The sequence below is a fragment of the Trachinotus anak genome, unplaced genomic scaffold (assembly GCF_046630095.1).
Source record: "Trachinotus anak isolate AG129_WGS33_773 ecotype Australia unplaced genomic scaffold, CSIRO_AGI_Tana_v1 ptg000016l, whole genome shotgun sequence".
NCBI lineage: Eukaryota > Metazoa > Chordata > Actinopteri > Carangiformes > Carangidae > Trachinotus > Trachinotus anak.
The window spans coordinates 23,404,157-23,419,526 of record NW_027273867.1 but is presented as its reverse complement, the minus strand read 5'-3'; the positions used below and the strand labels follow the sequence as shown (position 1 = coordinate 23,419,526).

Here is a 15,370-nt window from a genome sequence, read left to right as displayed (position 1 = left end):
AAGTAACTTGAATAAACACCATGGATGTGAATTTTTGATGGACATCTTTTTGTCTTTTAACATTTTTTAACATTTTTATCTAGATGAAGTGATAATGAAAGTCAACAGTAAGCATGATGTTTAAGGCTGCATCTGACAACTGTTTCTTAGATTTTGCAAATTTCACAAAAAGGGATAATTTACCTTCACAGCTTTCCAGGTGACATTGGATTACCTTTCCAATCAACAGTCTGAAATCTGATTTTTTTTTAAGTTACAGGTACATAAATTCAATAAAAGCAAAGCTAAAACAAGTGAAGCAGTTACAGGAGCTGCAAATAACCAATTTCATTATTCATGGTTTTAATTTTTAGTCAATAATTATGAAATTATGAAAAACTTTTCATTTTTGCTTAATAATTGACAAACATTTAACAATCTGGAAAAATTTGCCACCGATCAACTAGTTGAATCGTTGAATAATCATTTCAGCACTAATAGCTTAACTCTCCATTCATTCATTCATTCTAACAAACTGTCAAAAGCCACAATAGACTGTACATAGAATTGGAAATCTGCAATTTTGAATACTAGTTCTGATGTGAGGGGTCCCAGTACCGATACCAAAATGATGTTTTCTGGTACTTACATTTGAGAAATAAAAATATGTTTCTCTACAAAATCCTTTTTTTCAATCTACAAAAGAAGCCAAAGTTTCCAAGGTGTAAACACAAGCATCAAACAACAACTTTGTCTGAATAAAATACTAAAATTAGCTAAATGTATAATGAAATCAGGATTTAATCAAAGAATAAGAAAACAAGAGTAAGAATCTGAGCATTCAGTAAACTGACACTTGCAGACTGAACCACTGAGGTTTTATCATCCAGCCCTGTAAACACAGCAAATCTCACTGTGTTTTGAATAAGAATCTACAGCTAGAGTGGGAGAAATGTGTTCAACGCACTGTTATGTTTCTATAATCAGTCCCTCCTCCTCTGTTCCTACACCCGAGGGAGCAATTTGAGGCTCCACACAGGGGAACATCAGCTCTCCATCCCTTCCCACCCACCACTTTAACACAAATTATTAAATTCATTACAGTCATTAAGCTGAGAAAATTAGGAAATTACAGGAGGGGATAGAGATGCAGCGGAGTGGCTCAGCCTCGGCTGTCTGCTCACCAGCTCAGTGAGCTTTTTGAATATATGCACAACTTTAAACTGGACTTAGAACCAAGATTTCTGTTTCTGTTCTCTGACTCTTTTTATAGACATTTTGTGCTTGTGATAAGTGGAGAATTGCACCAGCAGGATACCCAAAGCTATATCCCCGCGCTACAGCCATGAAACTGTTTTCTCCAACCGTTTAATTGATTTATTAGCATTTGTTTTAGGGTGACAGCAGATATTCCCAAACCTCTGCAAATCACAGCAAAGCTCTCAGGATGAACCAGTGGGTTTCTGTGCAGGTTTTAGCAGTTGTGGGTGAACTGACCCTTCAACCGTCCCCTTGAGCTTCGGTTTATTCAGTGTTTAATATTCTCACAACAGGGAATAAAAAAAATCAACAGGTTTATTACTTGGTGGACGTGCACGTGTGAAATACATGCATGCACCAACACACACATGCAGAGGTTATTTCTGTCTGGAACACACACATGCACGCAAAGTAAACAAACGGGTGCACACATTCAAACACACCCACACAGCAGACAGACACAGACACTGTACTATAATGGTGACTTTAATTGAATGCAAATTGGGCACCAGACACACACACACACACACACACACACACACACTTTGTAATGTTATGCAGCATGCACTGTAATGATATCTTTAATTGACTAATTAACATTTCACACACTTAGTGTGAAAACACACACATTATCACACACACACTCACACACACACTCACAGGGGCTTAATAGTGTCAGAATGCACACTGATATCTTCTTTAATGGAGCGCAAACATGCATGCACACGCACGTACACGCACGCCAGCGCACACACTCACACACACACGCTTTATTTATTCATGAGCATCATGCAGGAGAGGACCCGGGTTGTGCAAACGGAGGGGCAGAGGTGGCTGTGAGCGGGGCAGCGGCGGCGTGGTCGCGGCCGGACAGACCAACCTGTGCCTGGCTCTACCCGGAACCATTATGCAGACAGGAAACTACCATTTTAACGCGAGCAGCATCGGTGGAGCCGTCGTCTACAGCGGGGGACACCTCAACCCGACACGGGCCGGAAAACAGCCAGCAGCGGCGAAAAGAGGGAAAAACACGACGGAAACAAAACAAAGGCGCCGTGTGGGTGAAGACGAGCCGTGAGCCGGAGGAGCCGCGGGGCAGCGGCGGCGGACAGTGGGCGCAGCGGGCCGGGCCAGCGGAAACCGGTTTTGTTAGCGAGAGAAAGCAGCGCTCCCGGGCCGATGGAGAGCCAGGCCCTTCTCTGTGTTTTTCCATGGATGAAGCAGAAGGCCCCGCTGGCAGGCAGTAGGGACCCCGCTCTCACGGCGCACCCCCACCTCCATGTGTTCACGCCTCTGCTCCTGTGTTTCTGAGCTTTCGTTGCATCGGGACGTCGACGTTTCAAGGTAAAAAAAACAAAAACAAGCCGTTTCCAGCAGGAGCGGGTCAGCTAATGTGCTAGCTGCCGAGCTAACGCAAGCTAACGGCTCGGCTAACGCGGCTAGCGCGATGCTATGCAGCCGGGATGCCTCCTTTATGTCAGATTAGTTGTTATTATCCGCTTCACGGCGCCGTTAGACACATTTTAGGTTCGTTTGAAACACCGGGTGTGTGTGTTTGTTCATTTGCAGCTAAACATTGGGGCTTTTTATCAGTTTCGAACCGTTAGAGCAGCATCGGGCAGTTGATTGATGGATGCTAGCGGACCCTGGTCAGTGAGCGGTAATCTGTCCGTCTAACCTGCTCGGACACCGGTGCATCTGTTTCAGGCTGCCGGCCAGAGGTCACCGGTTGTCGGCGGAGAAAGCGCACGGTCCCCCCTCCAGCACACTCAAACCTCGGAGGTCCAGCACGGAGCTCGCAGGCTGCGGATCAGCCGGTAAGATGCAAACACACAGCTCCAATTAGTCAAAGTGACTGCGCGTTAATGAGCCCTCCTCACAAACTGCTCGGACTCAAAGACATCAAAAACGTGCAGAGTGCAGTGGAGCTCGTACTCTGCACGCCTCTGGAAAGTCCTTGCTTTGTGCAGAAACTGAAGCTGAGTCTGCAGCTCAGACTGACAGGACGTGTTAATGTGTGGAGAAGTTTCAACAAGATGCGTTTTGCATGCATTTCTGTCCCGATCTGCAGAAGCTGCCGCCTTCCTGCTGGAAAACAAAGTTTTCAGTGAGATGAGGAACATGTAAGTTGGTGTTCGATCATCAAGAAGACTCAACAAAGCTCAGGCAAATATTTTGTAGCTACTGTAGGTGGACCAGTGCCACTGAGCGCTAGAGCTGGAACAATTATTCTTTCAAATAAAAGTAATCTGCAACTGTTGTGATATTCAATTTATCCCAGTAAAACTTGTGTCCATTTTTAAGCAAAGTGCCAAACATTCGATGGTTTCAGCTTCTCCAGCGTGAGGATTTGCCACTTTTACAAATCTTATGTAGCAGCAAACTAAATGTCTGTGGCTTTGGGACTGTTGCTCAAACACAACAAGCTATGTAAAGACGTTTTTATTGTCATTTTTTAAACTAATTTCTGCTGTAATTACCTGGAAAGTGATATGTAGGTTAATGGATAGTGAAAAGAATCACTGGTTGTAGCCCTTCAGCAAACCGATCCAAGTACGTACTGTTCATTCATGATATCGTCGTTTTCATCGTCGTGTACTAAAACACTGCAAAGCTGTGCATCAGGCGAACTTGGTCATGCAGCAGAGTATGTTTGTAGATAGTCTGTACCACGGTTTCACTACCTACACGGGTTCACAGCTGATTTTTATAACCACAACACTGACGTGAAGATAAAAGTAAACAAGTTGTAAATACATGTTGTTATTGCATTGTTATCTACAGGCGGGTGACAGATTAAAGGGGGAACCAACAGAGCGTCTCAGGAAGGTGTTGAGCCACCACGTGCCACATTGATTGAAGTCTCAGGACTCTGCTGAAGGCACGAGCACCATTCCTCCTAAAGATATTCCCTCGTTTGTTGTTTCGATGATGGTGGTGGAGAGGGCTGTCTAATAGGTCTCTTCATAATCCCCCATAGGCGTTCAATGGGTTGATATCTGGTGACTGTGAAGGCCACAGCTTATGATTCACATCATTTCCATCCTCATCAAATCAGTCAGTGACCCCTCGTGTCCTGTGTGGAGGTCATCCACTCATTTATTCAGGGTTTTTCCTTTAATTTGCCCTTGTCTGTATTTTGAGCTCCTCTGTGGTTTTGAAAGTATAATAGAGCGACGGTTGAAAACGTGAAGATCCTACAAGTTATGCTTTTTTCCACATGTTGCATCTGATACTTTACCCCACAGAGAAAGATGTGCAATAAGCAAGTTTCTTGCTGATACCAATGCTACACACAGTGTTGTGTGTGTAAAAGCTGCCAATCAAAGGGCTTAAGGCCATGTTGTTAAATGTTTCTGAAAAACTCTTCTGAGCTGCTGCATTAGTTTTTTTTTTTTTTTTAATGAACTTGGTGAACAAACAAATTTGCTGTCACCTGGTTGAGAAAGCATCATTTAAAGGAGAGCAATAAGAAATACAGATGGAAGACAAAATCTAAACTAAAAGCAATTTAAAGCTGCAACACAAAGTTGAATAATCCATCAGTCAATTGACAGAAAATTAATTGAATACTCTTTTAGTCATTTTTTAAAATACAAAAATGTCAATTATTTGCTGGTTGTAGCTTCTCTAACACAAGGACTTGTTGCTTTTCTTTGTCACATGACCGTAAACTGAATGTCTTTGGACTGTTGGTCAGGAAAAAAACAAGACATTTTAAAATGTCACCTTGGTTTGTGAGTAATTATAACAGACACTATCACTATTTCCTGGCATTTAATAGACAAAACAATTGATTAGCTGAAAAAAAAAGTAGATTAATTGATAAGATAAATAAGAGAGAGCAGAGAGGCTCAGTCAGACTGTTAGACTCCTCTAACTACTGATAATATTCACCCAGTAACACACTACCTGTCAAGTTGTTTAGGTCCCTAAGTTTCAGTTCATTTTGATATAATGGAATAAAGTCAATGAGAGATAAAAGAAACAGCCACTGTCTCACAGAACGTTAGCTGTCACAACAGAGATAAGGTCCCTCACACCGGCTGCACATACCTTCAGACTTTTTTGAAGATGACAAATGACATTTAGGGTTTGTATTTCTATTCCCAGCTACTATTATTTTTTTAATTTATTAAATTTTTTTTGTTTTTGTTGATGCCTTGAGGAAGCAAATAGTTTCTCTGCTGTCAGCAGGGAGGACACTCGCTGTTCAGGGGTTTTACTCCAGCGTCTCACTCAGCTCGACCAACACAGAATAGAAAACGTTTTTTTTTTTTTAGAATGGTTTGAGCTTCCTGGTGCAAATACTGGTTGTGGTTTCTTGTAGTTGCTGTTGTAGTGAGGAACTAACACAGCTTGTGTCTCTTTTTTAAAGTCATCCTCCAAACATTTACACATGTGTATAAAAGTGCAAATCACCTCATATCCTGCGTTTTCACCTCAGCGATCATGTTTTTTTGAGTTTCTGTGTCGAGTTGTTTGTGTTCACTGCGAACGCTGACTCGCGCTGTAGCAAACACACTTGCAGTACAAAGTGGTTGCTAAGCGTTGTGCGCTGTTGGGAGGAAAAGTATCGCTCAACAACAGACATGCTGCAAAATGTTGTCCCATCGAGCACATCGGAGGTTCACCTGTCGAAGGAAGTTCTCCACACATCTTGATTGGTGGTCAGTTTTTATTCCGTCACTCAGCAGCAGGTGACACACACAGTGGTTCCTCTCCTCTGGTGAAAAGGTCACTAATCAATATGCTCTGCTGATTGGTTTGGAATCAGACCTGTAGACTCTCAGGTCCAGCTGCTTCCCCGTCCAGAGGAGTCCACACTCCTGCTGGTTTACTGTCCTACCTGCTGGTTAGCTGGTGGAACAGGTGCAGACTAGTTCCCTGGTTGTGGTTCTGCCTCATGAACTGGAATGTGGATTAATTAATCCTAAATCTGATGAACCAACAGTTTCATCCTCACATTGTAGATTATCAGGTTGTTAATGTCGTGCACGTGTGTTTGCTAAAATTTTCAGTTTCAGATTGGTGCATGTAAAAAATGAGCAAAATGAGCATAATGATTAAAATGATTAATCGTTTATCTGACTAGGTGCTGATTAATTGATTGATTAATCCTCTTGTCCTTGCAGCTCTGGTTTTAATCCTTAAACCAGTCAGTTACCATTTATTTCAGGCCGTCCCAGTTAGACAAACTGGTAACTGAGCAGAATTTAGATTCACCTGCTGTTATACTGAGTTGTGCGACAGATTGACACTGAGGTTTGTCCTTTAGACTGTGAGTGTGATTTTTGTTACGGTTCTTATTGATTATTGTTCATTTTGGCGGTTTTGTAAAGGGGCTAAATTCTTTAAGTGATTCTTTAAGTGGTAAACACAGTGGTAACTTTTTATAAAAGCCTGATGGTGGTGAACAGAAGCATCATTTTTCTCAGTGTCACCATCTGTGCACTTAGTTCACTGGTTCATCAGCTTTCTAAGACCTTTCTGTTTTACACTTTCTTCTTCATCTCGTTCAGAGGGAAGTCAGGATTAGGTTATTAAGTGTGTGAGCTTTGTTATTGCTGTATTTTGAAGATATGTCAGATGCATGATCAGCTCAGGTTGTGAGTCCTCAGGGCGGCTTCAGGCGGTGTCTCTGGTTTCTGTCTCAGGGGAGAGTTGTTCATGTCGAGCGCTCTGTGCACAGGCAGAAGGTCAGCGTGAAGAGTAGACTTCACCTCAGTCTTCATCACGATATGGCAAGACAAAGGCAAGACAGACACACAAGAACACAAAATGATCCGTCTTCAGGGCAGCAGGTTGTTTCCCAAAGTGAAAGTGAGAAGCATCATTACTTATTGTAAAGAAGGCGTTGAGTTTTTTCATAGCAGCGTTCAGACCCATCAAAAAAAAAAGTTAACTAGTGCTAATTGTAGTTGTTGACCTCAGATTCTCAATAACTGGGCTGAAACTCGTTACTGGGTCACACTTGAATAAATACAGGACATAGGAAGCTTTAAAGCAAGTCTAACTAAGATCAGTGATTGGCTATGTAGCTTAATTCTGTAGAGCTAAACATGCTGAAGGCTCCTTCTTTAGCTGAAACAACTAATCTAATCAACAGATCCATTAGTTGATTGACAGAAAACGAATCAAGTATTTTGTTAAACAATTTATCATTTACATGTTTTTTTTTTTGTTTTTTTTTCTGGCAAAAATACCCAAACATTAATTTGTGAGAACTGGCTGCTTATCTTTGTTTTATTTGGCTGTAAATGAAACAGTTTTCAGATGTCAGAAGCAGAAACAACAGATTTGACAGACGGGCTCGGACGGTCAGTTAGATGTTTAATGAATCAGCTGAAGGTGTCGGATGCTGAGTGACTGAGTGACATCAGACCCCAGAAACAACAGCAGAAGCATCAGTTTCTATATTGGTAGTGAAGTGCTGCGTTCCTTGGTGAGTTAACAGTATCAAGTTAACGCTCCATGCACTGACCCGTCTTTGTATGAATACATTTTCTTCCTAACTGGTTTTAAAAACCTTGGAGGTTGAAGAAACAAAACAAAAACATGATCAGTGAAGGTGGGGAAAGATGTCAGTTTGTGAACACCAGATTACAGTTTTGACAGAAGGGATTTGCAGATTCTCAGCAGCTTCCTCTTGCACACAGAGACACTGTCCACCAGACCACCTTTTGTTTTTTATCAGGCATTTAGTTTGTGTGTATCTGTGTGTGTCTTGTGTGTGTGTGTGTGTGTGTTTGTGTGTTTTGGGGACGACAGGCAGCCATGTTATCCTGCAGGAGCTGGGCAGGAGCGATGGCATTTTGAGGCACCGCTCTCTTTCATTTTTATTGTCGATTTTAATCTGCAGATGAACTTTTTTGTCTTAATTTTAAAGTGATTTAAAACAGAGAAAATCTGCAAATCCTTACAGTGGAGAAGCTGCATCCAGAGAACAGTTTTGAATAAATGACTGAAACTATTAATAATTGATGTAGTTACCCATTAATTTTCTGTCAGTTATTCAAGTCATAGCTTTACCTGCAGTGTTGAAACGAACCGTTTGAAGTCATGTTTACCTGAACACATTATAAAGTAGAAAACCAGTGTAATGAGTAACTGGTTTTCTTATTGGGCCAAGATTTCAGTTTAACACATGGAAACCAGTTTTATCTCTAATTATATCTGTGTTTAGCTTTATGCCTGCTAATGAATTCTTTAGTTAAATATGAATGTGATTAAAACTGTGACACAAAGACATTTTAAAATATCCAAACAATATATAAAAATAAAACACTGAACAGCAGCCGCTGGACACTGGGTCCATTGGGTTCAGGCTGTGTGATATTAGGAAATCAGCTGAAAAAACGAAACAAAAAACTTTTACCTGGTTGAAAAAATAATCAAATGCAGAGTGCTTTCCAAGATTTCAAGAGTTTGTATAAAAATAATGGTTCAACAGCTGCTCGGGCGTCTGAGTGAGCGTTCAGTGTGAGGAGGGAAGGCAGTGACCTAATTTCCATCTTATCTTGAGTCACACGTTGTCAACATGCTTGTATTTTTAGCCAAAAAATGTAGATGAGGCGACCACAGCTACACTTTTATTTTCTTTGGAAATGTGTTGTGAAAAATGCACGCGTGACTCTTACATAATAAAAGGTTTAAATTTATAATAATCAGTTTTATAACATCACCAGAAGCTGCAGGCTTTAGAAAATGTACTGAGGAGTAAACAGTGAACAGAGTTCAGCTAAATCGTTTCTTGTGTTTAACCTGAGTTGTTTGTTTGTGTGTTTCCTATTGTGACATTCAGCATCCGGCTTTAAGTCCTGAGGGCGAGACAAGCAAAACAGTGCTGCTGACCTAACTGTGCCAAAACTGTTGAGTTCGTCTGCTCAGTATCAAGTCTCTGAATCACTTACTGTCATTAATGTGTCTTCCTCTCCCCGTCTGTCCTCAGGCTCCCAGAAGAACTCCATGAAGGGACATAAGGGCACTGAAGCAATGGTTCACCCTCCACTAAAATAGCGGACACACTCCTACTTCATGGGACTGCTGACCTGATTTGAAAAATCAGCACACGGTTATGGAACACTCTAAAGAAACACTACAGACTTTTAGTATAATTTAGTATATTGCCTATTTATGACCTTTTTTTATAACATCCCACAGAAGCACTTGGAAGCTTCACTCTTGAATGGAGGGTAATACTTTTATTCTCCATTGATATATTTATGTGAGAAAATCAAGCATCGGCTTTTGGTGGATTACAGCGGCTTGTTTGAGGTAGACTAGTTTGCGGCAGGACTACCTCTGAAAACCAGACTGCAAAGCTTCACTGCTGTTTCTAGCAACTATAGTCTTAGTGTACAGGGTAGTTTTGCACCTTGGACACTTTGCCACAGCTGCGTTCGGAGATGTTTCAGTTCAGCAAGTACCCCATGGACATTTTAGAGATGCTAAGTGGACACCAAGCCCATCAGTTCAAAGGCCTTGGATTAGAACGACAGCTGAGCCACCAACAGCAGGTCCAGCTGCAGCATCAGCAGCAGCTCCAGCAGCAGCACCAGCCCTCTGCTGACACCTCTGGAAGCCTCCTCTCTGGCCTCGGCCTCGGATCCCTCCAGAGCACTCGGAGTAATGCCTTCGCTGACTCCTCATCATTATTCGCCAAAATGAGCGCCCCGCCCCCATCCATCTCCCACCAGAGCCAGTCGTCCTCTTCGTCTCACAGCTCCAGGAAGTCCAGCAAGATGAGCAGTAGCAGCAGCAGCGGGAGCGGGAGCTCCTCGTCGGGGTACCCCCAGTTCCTGCGGCCTTTTCACCCAGCCGAGGCTGCGCTGGCTCAGGAGCAGCTCCACTCTGGGATGGGGCGCTTTGACTTTGGTGGGAGCAGCAGTGGAGGAAGCGCAGGGGTCATCGGGGGTGTGGTCACACCTGCGCCCCCACCTCCGCCGCTGCATCCAGGTCTCTCTGTCCCTCAGCCCTCCCCTGGTCCCTCCTCATCGTCGCCCTCTCCCTCCACATCAGCTTCAGCCTCCAACAACCCCTCCGGCAGCACTGCAGTCCCCTTAGTGGGCCAGTCTGATCCCCGCAGCCTCCACCAGCAGTTCAGCTGCATGCTTGCCGCCAACCAGTACTTCCTGTCTGGAGTCCCCACCAACAGCAGCCTGGAACAGTTCCTTGTCCAGCAAGGCACTCACAACCACTTGGGCCTGGGGCTTAGCCAAGGGGCCACTGAGTCAAACTCGGCCCTAGCGCCTCCCCCCGCCCTCCACTCCTCCCACAGTCACAGCCACACAGCTCCACAGCCTCAGCAGCAACAACAGCAGCTGACCTCTCATGCCTTATCTCATCCACACAGCCACACTCACCATCCACACCCTCTCCACCCGGCCCCCCAGCCTGCCCCGCTGGGTGGCTTTGATTTCCAAGGCATTCCAGTCCTTTCCTCCAACCAGATAGCATCGCTAATGCAGCAAGAGGCGGGCCTTCCCCTCCCCCTTCCTCTCCACCTGTCCCTCTCTAAAGACGATGCATCAAAGTCAGGAGACAGCTCGTCCACATCTACTTCGAGTGGAGGAAGCAGGAGAAAGAAAGCAATGGCGGGTTACTTACCCCAGAGGAAAACAGACAGTAGTAGCCACAGCAGCCACAGCCACAGCAGCAGCAGTGTTAGTAACTGCCATAACAGCAGCTCAAGTGGGCATAGTCAGAGCTCCTCATCAGGCCTTGTGGGAGGAGGATCTGGGGGTGTTGGGATAAGTGGCATCGGAAGTGAGCCACCGCACTCCTCTCTTCTCTCATCGTCCTCACAGCAACAGCAGTCCTCCTCCACCATCTCCTCCTCTTCGTCCGCCCCCCCTTCCTCAAACTCCACCTCTGTGCTTGTAGCAAATGGTAACCAACAGTTGTCTAAATCCCGAGAGAGCCACAGTAACAGTTCATCTGGCCAGCCCGAACCAGAACCCCTTTACCACTGTGGTGAATGTGGTAAAACCTTCACCCACCTCTCCAGCCTTCGAAGGCATCTCCGCAGCCACGGCTTGACACCAGAAAGCCAAAGCAGGAAGTCAGACTGTAACTCCCCCAGCCCAGAAAGGATATTCTGCTGTGGTGAGTGTGGAAAGAGATTTAAAAAGAGGGGTCACCTCATCCAGCACAGTGTCACCCACTCAGAAAACCGGCCTTTTGTCTGCAGCATCTGCCAAAAGTCCTTCAACCGTCGAGAGTCACTTACGAGACATGAGAAGATCCATGACGAGAAGCCTTTCCGCTGCCCAGCTTGTGGGCGATGTTTCCGTGAGAGCACCTCTCTTCTCAATCACGCTGCTTCAGGTGCCTGCGGCAAACCTCCCCGCAGTTCGAAAAACCGGGCCAGCACTGGAGGGAGTGCTTCGTCCAACCCAAGCAGCAGTAAAATGGGCAGCAGTGGAGACAGGGTAGGCATTTCAAATGATGGGGCGGCAATGACTAATGACAAGTATGCAACAGATTATTCCAGAAATCGCTACCAGAACCAGTCGTCCTACAACAGCGCGGTTGACGACTACAGACGGTCACAATCGTCGTCTTTGTATTCTCCAGAGAGTACGCTTGCCAGTGAAATGACCAGCCAAACACTCCGTAAGGCCCCTTTAGCACCAACTCTTCATCCTCACCCTCAAAGTCAGCAACAGCACCACCACCACCAACAGCAACAACAGCAGCCACACCTCCCCCTCTCCTCCCTATTGGATGATTCAGAGGATGAGGTCACCAGCAGTGCGATGTCGGCCATCGCCGCTGCAGCCGCAGCTTCCTGTGATATAAACACAGAGGGCCGGGAAGGAGAGAGGAGGGATATCATCGGAGGCCTGCTGGGGGGGTTGGGGTTTGGTAACATGGGTGGACCATCATCCACGTCCAGCCTCAACGGTTCCACCATGCCCTTAACCCACCCCAGCCAACCCCACACAAAGCCCCGGAGGCCGAGGAAGCCTAGAGAGAAAAGGGACCCAAACGCTATTGTGAGGAGGAGGAGGAGCCCCGCACCTCCAGGGGACGGCTCAGAGAGGCCGTATGGATGTCAGATTTGTTGCAAGCGCTTCAGGAGGGCGGAGACCCTGAGGCGCCACAACCGCGTTCACACAGGGGAGAAACCTCACGCCTGTGATGTGTGCGGCAAAATGTTCCGCGAGCCTTTCCACCTCACCAAGCATCTGACCGTGCACTCTGGTCAGAAGAACTACAAATGCAACCTGTGTGGCAAGATGTTTGCGTATGCACAGAGCCTGGTGAGACACGGGAAGTTGCATAGAAAAGGAGAGATTGATAACCAGGGGCGGAGAATAAAAGGTGCCGCTGCTGCCCTCAGTCAGGTCGCCAACCCGGGAAACTCTGACTACTTCTCATCCTGCTCCCAAGGTGAAAAGTCACCCACATCTGGGACCCCCTCCCAGAGGCTTTATACCTGTACGGTGTGCTGGAAGTCATTCCGCCACTATTTCCACCTGACCGCACATCAACAGACTGTCCACGGTGGGGGGGTAGGGCTGGAAAAGTCCTTTCGTTGTGAAGTATGCGGCAAAGCCTTCGCCTACTCCAACAGCTTAGTGCGGCACAAGTTGTCTCAGCACGGCATCGACCGGAACGGCCAGCGTGTCAACCAGTCCCAACCCTCCGGATACTCGCCCCTCTTCTATGATTCAGGATCAGGCCCCAACTACACTGGGTCGTCTCACATGCAGCAAGGGGCCTCCGGACAGCAACCGCAACAGCAACAACCGCAACAACCGCAACAGCAACAACAACCACAACCACAACAACAACCACAACCACAGCTGCAGCACCCTTTTCACTACCGCTCAAAAAACTTCCAAAAACGGCATGGAACGACAAGAAAGCAACGAAAGAAAAAAAGACGCGTGGTGATCCACAGCATTATGAGAGACGGAAAGCTGGTGGGTGTCCCACTGAGTAAAGACACTCGCAGGAAGCTGTTGCTTCTGAGGAAAAAGAGGGGGAAACTGCAGGCCCAGCTCAACAAAAAAAAGCTCCTGGCCCAGCTGAGGATAAAGGGCAGTGTGATGAAAGTGAAGTCATGGAGCGGGGGTGCTGTCAGAGTCACCGGGCTTACCTCAATGGACATCCCAATCAAGCGCTTCCCTTGTCCAATCTGCCCCAGCACCACATACGCCAAGCATGGTTCTCTGCTGGTCCACCACGCCATCAGACACCCACCGAGAAACTCAGGCCGCCACGCCCGACTGCGGTGCCAGGTGTGTGGAAGACGCACCAGCTCGTTACACAAAGCCTTGAAACACAGGGGCCAGCATCTCAAACAAGCTGCATTCCAATGCCGAAAATGCCGACACCGTTTCTGGAACGCCCGGCTCCTGGCTCGCCACAAGTTCTCCTGTAGGGGGATGACCTCCGGCGGCGGGGCCGTGAACTGGGGACTGATGAAGATTAAATCTCCATCACCTCATGACCAGTCAGACAGTGACCATTCACCGGTCCAGCTGACGGTCCCAGTCCTGGTCCAGCCTGAGAGATCAACAGTTCTGACTGAGTACAGTCAGTAAAAAAAAAACACAAACAAAAAAAAAAAAAAAAAAAAGTTTTCTAGAATAGATTCTTTTGATGTTTATTTTTTTTAAATAATCCAAGAAGCAGCAAGCAAGAGCTAGCAAGTTTTTAACAAAAAGAGGCGGGAGAATGGGGAGGGTTTAGTGTAACTCCCATAATATCCCCACACCCCTCCCCAGATGAATCTGTACACAATCCTAACTTACTACAGCAGAGGTGGTCGATAAATTAGCGTGGACTTCAAAAGACCCAGAATCAGAACCACTCTGAGTAACTGTCTCCTTTTCCGCAGAGGTGAAGGAACTCCAGACCATGAGACAATTTTAGTAGCATCTATTTGAAAAAGGCATTCATCCACTTTCCTTTGCATCATGTTTTTTTTTTTTTTGTAATTTTCCCATTAGCAGTGTTGATGCATCAATATGAATTGGATGCCTATTGTAGAAGTGAGGTACCTTTTTAGTACCAGTTTATTTTTACAAATTGTTTCCACATTATTCACAGTTAAACAGTATAGTCCTCGTCTCTTGCTCTGTATGTGTTTATTTGTTACCCCAGTGGAGATTCTCTTTTTTATATTGAGATGACAACTGCCCTCAAGATAAAATTATCTTTTTAAGAAAAAAGAAATCCTGACCCGACTAAGAGCCTCATGACAATGACTTTTACAACAGTGAATAGTCTCGTCTGGCACAAAAGGCGGCAGTAGTAGTTGATGTGCTGAAGTGACTGAACAGGAAAAAAAGGAGCTAAGACGAAACAGTAAAGTGTTGGTGATCTTGTTTTTAATGTACACTACTTTAGTCATTTTTAAAGAGGCGTGGATGGAGAGAAATCCCGACTCAAACTGTTAATGTGTTCAGGATTTAAAAAGGACAACACAAATAACCGGAGTGTACTGTACAATTCGTATTATATTTTATTATATATTGATTATTTGCTGTTTTTTACTCCAAGTATCATTTCTTTTATCATTGTTGGTATTGTATGGGTGGGAGGGAACGAGTTGGGGGCTACCTTTGTAAAACAGCGGGATGAGTATATGTATCGATGTGATATTTTTTTTCCCCCCCTCCCTTCACCCCTTTTACCTACTCCCTCATTGCCACAATTATGCCCAATTTTTTGTAACAAAAGCGTGTACACATAGTTCATTACTTAGGTCCTGTCCAGACGTGTTTTTCTTTTTTTCTGTAAAACTAAAACATGTAATATTACTAAATTACTATCCTTTTCTTTGCCTAAAGTGAGTTGTTGAAAACCCTCAAATCAAATAAAAAAAAAAAAAAAAAATCTGAAATGTTATGTCCACTGTTATGTTAAAATTTGAAATTTCCCCACAAAGGTTTATCTTTGGTTGTGATTTGAAAAGAAGTCAAGTTGAGAAATTTTTAAGAACGTGATTTCGTGGGTGAGTTCATCATCATTGCATCACTGCCCGATGCCTGAAAGGGGCACGTGGAGTAGAAAACAAGGTCACGCCTGTCTCTGAAATTTCCCTGAATTACTAAAAAATAAATTAAACATAGAAGGAATCTGTGTCGGCTAACTTCACGTAGAGAATCACATG

At 45.0% G+C, this 15,370-nt stretch overlaps 1 protein-coding gene across 3 annotated transcripts; it reads left to right on the top strand.

The window, feature by feature from the left end:
* Positions 1 to 1,739: 1,739 nt before the first annotated feature.
* LOC139634110 (zinc finger protein 865-like) lies at positions 1,740 to 13,876 on the top strand. 3 transcript variants are annotated; one of them, XM_071500370.1, is made up of 3 exons: positions 1,740 to 2,583; positions 2,947 to 3,056; positions 9,191 to 13,876. In XM_071500370.1, exon 3 carries the CDS (start codon positions 9,648 to 9,650, stop codon positions 13,794 to 13,796), a length of 4,149 nt encoding a protein of 1,382 aa, XP_071356471.1. In that variant the 5' UTR covers positions 1,740 to 2,583; positions 2,947 to 3,056; positions 9,191 to 9,647; the 3' UTR covers positions 13,797 to 13,876. The 3 variants fall into 3 exon arrangements, with proteins under 3 accessions (XP_071356471.1, XP_071356472.1, XP_071356473.1); XM_071500371.1 differs by lacking the exon at positions 2,947 to 3,056; XM_071500372.1 differs by lacking the exons at positions 1,740 to 2,583; positions 2,947 to 3,056 and adding an exon at positions 3,095 to 3,362.
* The last annotated feature ends 1,494 nt before the right edge of the window (positions 13,877 to 15,370 follow it).